The 7,500-nt window shown below is 43.3% G+C and overlaps 2 protein-coding genes across 2 annotated transcripts in view; both read left to right on the top strand.

The window, feature by feature from the left end:
• hgsnat (heparan-alpha-glucosaminide N-acetyltransferase) overlaps positions 1-2,997 on the top strand; it is a 15,206-nt gene extending 12,209 nt beyond the window's left edge. The window contains exons 17-18 of the mRNA XM_080534928.1: position 1; positions 363-2,997. The exon at position 1 is cut by the window's left edge and continues 112 nt beyond it. Coding sequence (XP_080391054.1) covers position 1; positions 363-544 — 183 coding nt within the window. The 3' untranslated portion in view covers positions 545-2,997. The remainder of the gene's footprint in view (positions 2-362) is intronic.
• Positions 2,998-4,509: 1,512 nt separating this feature from the next.
• Positions 4,510-7,500, top strand: part of LOC308160909 (recombining binding protein suppressor of hairless-like) — a gene marked incomplete at both ends in the record, with an annotated part of 23,388 nt that continues 20,397 nt past the window's right edge. Inside the window, 3 exons of the mRNA XM_080534839.1 lie at positions 4,510-4,529; positions 6,241-6,279; positions 7,394-7,489. Coding sequence (XP_080390965.1) covers positions 4,510-4,529; positions 6,241-6,279; positions 7,394-7,489 — 155 coding nt within the window. The remainder of the gene's footprint in view (positions 4,530-6,240; positions 6,280-7,393; positions 7,490-7,500) is intronic.

Raw genomic sequence — 7,500 nt, 5'->3', positions numbered from 1 at the left:
GGTGAGTAACACTATTACCCCCCCTGGTGATCAGAAGGCCATGAGTTCAAATCCCACCTGGGAACACCACCACTAGTGTGCCCTTGAGTAAGGCACTTAAATAATTACTCCAGGGAGACTGTCCCTGTAATCTCTGATTGTAAGTCAATTTGCCTGAAGAAGGTCTATGACTGAAAGACCTTGTTGGCTCAGCATTTCTGTAACCGACTGTTGTTCTAATGTCAAAATGCACTGATAGTATTTATGTCCTTTAGATATTGTACATGTATGTGGACATAAATAAAGCATTTAAAATGTGTGTGTGTGTGTGTGTGTGTGTGTGTGTGTGTGTGTGTGTGTGTGTGTGTGTGTGTGTGTATTAGGTATGAACTCCATCCTGGTGTACGTGGGTCACGAGGTCCTGGCTGAATACTTCCCGTTCCGCTGGCGCATGGCCAACAGCCAATCACACGCCGAGCACCTGACACAGAACCTGCTGGCCACCTCCCTTTGGGTCTTCATCTCCTTCCTGTTATACAGGAAGAAGATCTTCTGGAAGATCTAGACCCCCCTCCCGCCCCGCCCGATGACCGCCGCCTCTAACCTCCTCAGCAGGCAGACACAGGAGTAGAAGAAGAAGAAGAAGAAGAAGTTTTTCAGGAAGAGAACAGGGTTCAGTAGCATCAAGATCCAGCATGTAGTTTTGTGTGTTGCTGCCCCCCGTTGGCCAAACTGAGAATTTAAAAACGTATTGCATAATATGCTACGTTTTCTAATAGCGCCAAACATGGGCATATCCTTGGGCATTTGGGCGGTTGGGCTGTATAAATAGCATTTGGGCGGTATATACGTTTTGGGCTGGGTTTTTTGGTGGATTCGGCGGTTTTTAGACTGGTTGGGCTGGAAATTGTCAATCCCATCTGGCAACCCTGGGTACGTAAAGGCCAGTGCCCTTACTGACATCGGATTTTAGAAACGCTTCGTTTGGACCAACACCGCCTTCTCCATCAACACTGCCTTCTTCACCGAACGTTCACCACGTGGTCTCATCCCTCGACGGTTAGACATTCACAATGGCCATTTAGTATTATTTACAATTATGATACAATTGTACATACTGGACCTTTAATTTCTCCTGACATCACATTCTACCTCCCCTGGATAGTAACAACAGTCAAATCAATGTTTGAAATGTCAAAATCATCAATCTTAATCTGTACAATTGAACCATGACTATACACTACCACCTCCATTTCGTGACGTTTTCTTCAGTTTGGGGGTCTGCTAGAGGGTAGCCCAAAGGTCTGTCCCAGGGTCAGCTTTGTGTGTTCCCAGAGGGGTCGAGGAGTAGACGAGGGGGCGTGGGACACTGTTCCTAGGCCAGAGCTTCAGGGCAGCTGTCCTCTTACTTTTCACTCAGGTAAAAAGAGAAAAACTGGCCTGGGACCTGTTTAAGAGAAGAGAAGTGTCAAGGGCCCTGTCTGAATATGTCCTTCCTTCCTTGGAACAAATAGCTGATCAGACATGACTTGATTGGTCAAGGCAATGCAGTGGGAAGCTTGCTTTGACCAATCCTGTTACAGTAGATCAGTGGTGATATCGAGGCAGGCAGGGATGGATGGATGGATGGATGGATGGATGGATGGATGGATGGATGTCTGAAGGTTTTCCAAACAGGGCCCAAGGACCTTGACTGTAACTGGCTGAATGCATCTTCTGCCAAGCCACAGACTTGGTGTTATTCCACAGCCAGACGCTTCCAGGTACCATGCCATGTCATGGTAGAACACTAGGGACACTAGGGAGCAATCACTGCACCGTTTCCTTGTGCCGTTTCAAGAAGCTGTACTTTAGTGTGTGTGTGGGTGTGTGAGTGTGGGTGTGTGTGTGTGGGTGTGTGTTTGCGTGTGCTTGCGTGTTTATTTTCTTAGGATCAAATCAACCAATGCCAGACACTTGACAAAACTTGTTTTGCTGATTATGGAGTACAATGCACGTACTGATATTGTTCTTGTTTAAAAAAAAAGATTTGCCAATGTTATCAAAGAAATAGAGTAGATGATCTAGTTACTAACTAACTGTGTGTTGACCGCCTCACATCAACATACAGCAACCTGCCATATCACTATACCAGGGAGGCAGGTGGAGGTAGGAATCGAAGGATGGGAAATCCTCAGATTTCTACCTCCACCAGCCTCCCCTAGTACCTTATCACTGAACCACATCGTATGCTGTAATTGTTTTCTTGGTGGTAGTCAGTGGTGCAGTGGTGCACGCTGGGTAAGCGCTGAATGCCAGAGAAAATGATGACGAACGCTATTAACGCTGATTTTAAAATCTGCTAATTTCCTCAATAGGAAAACGTACGGTTCATAAACGGCGTTTACCTTCCACTGCGTCGCTGGGAGAAGCGTTGTATGGTCTGTGAATAGACGTCACGAATTATGTCAATATCTCATGTCAGTTGTCTTGTGATACTGTTGTTTAGTCGTCAAGCCAACACTAACATTTCCCGCCGGGGCGGCTGTGGCTCAGGAGGTAAAGCCGGCGTCTAATGATCGCAAGGTCGGCACAACGGCGGTTTGAACCCCGGCTCGATGTCGAGGTGTCCTTGGGCACTAAACCCCAAATTGCTCCCAATGAGCGGGCCGGCGCCTTGCATGGTAGCTTGCCGCCATAGATGTGTGAATGAGAGGCCGTTGTAAAGCGCTTTGGAATAAGGCGCTATATAAGTGCAGTCCATTTACCATTTAGTCGTCAAGCCAACACTAACTTTTCCTGCTTCCTTCTCTCCCATTCTGTCATGGTTTTGAATGAAGCGCTAAAGAATTTCTGTACATATCAAACTTGTAGGAGCTAAGGATAGCATACGTATAGATAATGATGTGATGTGTGCTGTTTATGAGGATACATATCCATTTTAGTACAACCTATTCAGTAGGGGTGTTCACGGAGTACATTCGCAATGATCTTTTCTTTTGTCAACCTTTTTATACATTTGAATTTGGGACCTGATGTACCAATAAAATAATGAACATTTTTATTTTAATAAAATATACTCTAATATTATGTCTGGTCTTTAGTTTTTTGGGGGCGTCATTCGAGTTTGAAGGAATCTCTGGATTATGATTCTGTGGTTGATTTAGGATTACCAGGGCCCAGTTGTTCAAAACTTTTAATCTGGATCAGAATGACCCTGATTCTTTTTTGCTATCCAGGATCAGATTTATCTGGCTGGTTTTGAGTCGTAGAGGGGGGAAATCAGCCAGCTCGATCTGATCCTGGATCAGAGAAAAGAATCAGGATCATTCTGATCCAGATTAAAACAGGACCTAGGGTTTAATGCTCATCAGGGGAGGCTGGTGGAGGTAGAAATCGGAGGACAGGCTCATTGTAATCCATGGAATGTTATCAAACACATGGCAAATACGGCACCATTCCATTCCATGCATTACAACAAGCCTGTCCTCCGATGTCTACCTCCACCAGCCTCCCCTGGTGGTCTCTTTATCAGCCTTGGTCTACTACTTACTGAGTTTATGCATGCATATCACTTAATTTAAAAAACGTTTTGTTAGTTTGACTAAAGTAGCCTAATGTTCTAGTCATATTCATATATCCTTAGTGTGTAGTTATTGTCAATGTCTGTGCCTGCTAACACGCCTGTGTAGCGCTTACATATGTGATATGTGTACTATGAGTGTGAATACAATCAGATGAGTTTTAAAGGGGCAACCTGGTAATAATACATGTTTTTACTTTTTTAACCTGGCTAAATAAAGGTTACATAAAAATGAAAATGTATATATATATATAGGCCTATTATAATAATATACTATATTATATATATATATATGTATAGCCGTTGGTTCTTCTTGAGTATAACTGCTGAATGCTTCATGGTGTTAGTGTGACTGTAAGCTCTCTCTCTCTGTGGTTTATTGCTCTCATAAAGGCATCGTGGGAATCGAGTTACAGTGAGCAGCCACCTTGTGAGAAAAGAAAAAAAACGAAGCAGGTTACGAGGCTATCAGTCGATCTCGCGACAGGTCAGGTTCAACCCCATTCTTGTCTATTGTGAGAGTTTTTCTGCCCTCGCGAGACTTGTGAACTTTCCCACGCTTGTTGTTGTGGCGTCTGCGCCCTCTCTCCCCCCCCCCTCTCTTCTCTCACCCATTTCCCCGTGTCACACACACACACACACCTCCCCCCTCTCTCTCTCCCGTCGTTTCTCCCTTTCTCCTCCAGTCAGTATGGAGGACCAAGTCTGTCAAAATTAACAATAAATATAAATAAATATAGAAATGTATTTCGTTATACTGTGTGTATTCATTCATTTATTTGTTCATACATTCATTTATGTATCTATATATTTATTGTTAATTTTGACAGACTTGGTCCTCCATAAGTCTGGGTCCTGTTTGGGAGGGGGGTTGGGGGTGGGATCTCGCTGTTTGGGAGGGGGGTTGGGTGGGGGTGGGATCTCGCGATAGTTGGGACTTCTTTTTTTTGGGAGAGTTTTAGTGGAAGATGGCGCCCGTTGTGACGGGGTAAGTGTTGAAACCCAGAGCAAAATGAAGGAACGAGGAGTTAAAAAGTTCACTTTGATTGTTACCCTAGACCTGTACCCCTGTGTTGCAATGCATGCATTAATGTTTTTTCTTCCGTGATATTGTCTTTAATTGTTTTTAAACCCACCCCGCATCTCTCTGCTACTTTGTATCGCTACAATGTTGCTCCAGTTGTTCGTCAAAGGCTCGCACCCTTCTGGGCTGCGTTCGTAAACTCGCTCTTGAAATCTGATCAGCACTCGTGGAATGCCTCTTGTCCAATCAAATGACTCGGTCCCTTTATGACGTCGGACCCAGCGTGCGCTCTGGCGCTCTCAGAGCAAGTTTCCGAACGCAGCCTTTTGCCATATGCAGTATTCCGCTTTGCGAGAGCTTGCAAAGGCTACTTCTTCTAGCTTCTCTAGCCATCTTATGTCCAGTCCAGTCCCACTACTACTATCTCCTCTGGTCCTGGTCTAGGTGCTTGTAACTTGTTTGTCAGCAGAGATGTATTTTTGCAACATTTCACATTATGTATCTTTGTCGTCCTGTTAAACTGGAAACAAAAGTTCAGCCGAATGTTGATTGATTGACACATTGTACTTTCACGTGCAACAATACTTGCCACCTGCTGCAGACACTGCTGAACCTGCAATGATAATAATGATAATAGTAATGATAATAATAACAATAATAATAATGTATTTCTACCTCCACCAGCCTCCCTTGGTGGTCTCTTTAGCAGCCTTGGTCTACAACTTACTGAGTTTATGCATGCATATCATATTTGACGGCAGCTACTAGATTGTAACATAAGTGCAATACTGAAACACAACTGTGAACATTTCAAACCTGCAAACTGCGACACTTTAAATGAATGTGCAATAACACTATGTGCAATATGACAACCCTCGGGTACATAAGGTTCAGAGATAGGAAATGTTAGGATATTTATAGCATAGCATAGAGTACAGCACAGTGTTTTATTTGTATAGTATAGTATAGTGGATAGTGTACATAGCCTTTATTTATGTAAACCAGCTCTTTTCCCTTCTTGTTTTTAGTATTTTTTTCCTAGCACCAGGGGAGCCACCCCTCCCAAATTTCGTTGTACGGTACCTGTACTGTATCAATGACAATAAAGACCATTCATAGTCATGGAGACGTTGTCATGGTCATGCATGGAAATAAGAATGACACCGCCAAGACAAGCTTGTAATAAAATCCTTCTTTCACTCCGCCTCTGGAGGTTTATCCAGTGGATGTCCACTTTGACGGACATCAAACGTGCCAAATGTATCTTGAATGAATGAATGATGCAGAGTAATAATCTAATGGCAAGTAAAGGGATTTGGCCAGCTAACTTTGACCAAATCTCGAGTTGGAGAGCTTAAAGTTAGAGTTAAAGTTGGTTTAAGCCTCCTACTATCTGTCTGTCCCATAAGACTGCATAGAGGAGGCTGCAACGTTTGCAGGGAAAGTGCAATACAAATAAAGGTTATGATAATGATGATTATTATTGTTATCCGTCTACAGAACACTGCTGTAGTGTAACTTGTCATGTCCTTAGGCTGCTGATGATAAACAGTTTGACCATTGTCTACTGCTTGATGAACTGATGAATATAGGAGGATGTTTTAACTCATTGAGCTGCTGCGTTTCTAATAAAAAGTAGGTTGACTTGACACGCTTGTTGTGTTTTGTTTTGCAGGAAGTTTGGCGAGCGAGCTCAACCGCAGCGACTGACGAGGTACAAGAAACTCCCACGTTCTCTCTGTCTGTCTCTCTCTGTGTCTCTGTCTCTCTCTGTGTCTCTGTCTCTCTCTTTGTCTCTGTCTGTCTCTGTCTCTCTCTGTCTGTCTCTCTCTCTGTCTTTGTCTCTGTCTGTCTCTGTCTCTGTCTGTCTCTCTCTATGTTTCTGTCTCTCTGTTTCTGTCTCTGTCTCTCTGTCTTTCTCTCCCACAGGCCGCTTCTGTGACTGTAACTTATCTCTGGCTGCGTTCGTAAATTCGTTCTGGAAATCTGATCAGCACTCATGGAATGCCTCTTGTCCAATCAAATTACCTCTCTTTATGACGTTGAAGCCAGTGTGCGCTCCGGTGCTCTCTGAGCGAATTTGTCTGTGTAACACTGTAGATTAGAAACGCACAGAGATTGTGTAAAAACTAGAGTTCTGTACCGTGTGTGGTCATTAACGTTTAGCAACAGGGTGTCCATGCCTTTGTTCTACCCTAGCAGCACACCTGATTATACTAGAGTAATCAATATCTGCCCAGAATCAGTGTTGATGACCGCTGATTTAAATTCTAGCCTAATTTGACTTTAAACGATATGCCTATACAATATACAATGAGCATCAACTTAAACATGTATTTTTAGAGTCACAATGCTAAAGATGCATGAAATGCATTGCACCCCCCCCCCCTATTTATAATAATAATAATAATAATAATAATAACTTTTTATTTGTATAGCACTTTTCCTGCAAACAGCTCAAAGTGCTCCAATCATTATATAATCATAATTTAATTATTTAAAGGCAATATTACAAAGTTGGGTTTTTAGTTTTGACTTTGAACATATTTGCTGAGGTTGCATCCCTGATGTAAACTGGCAGTGCATTCCCACAATTTGGGTGCATAAAATGAGAATGCAGCCTCACCAAATCTCTTCTTAACAACGTCAATGTTCTGAAGTGTTTTACATCGCTATAGATAACCTCAAAGCGGCTCTTTGTAATTGAATGCTGCGCTGAATCCCAGGCGTCTGTGATTATCTCACCATCTGTGTTTACGGGGGAGTAGGGCGATGGTGAGACTGAGTACACGCTGTCTGAATGTGGCTGTGTTGTCTTCCCCATGCAGAGAGGCCATGAGGAACTATCTGAAGGAGAGAGGAGATCAAACCGTACTCATACTACACGCGAAAGTCGCACAGAAGTCTTACGGCAATGAGAAAAGGTGTGTGTGTG

Source organism: Nansenia antarctica (assembly GCF_963989245.1).
Source record: "Nansenia antarctica genome assembly, chromosome: 6".
Lineage (NCBI taxonomy): Eukaryota > Metazoa > Chordata > Actinopteri > Argentiniformes > Microstomatidae > Nansenia > Nansenia antarctica.
The sequence above is the reverse complement of the archived record's forward strand: the minus strand, read 5'-3'. Positions and strand labels throughout refer to the sequence as shown.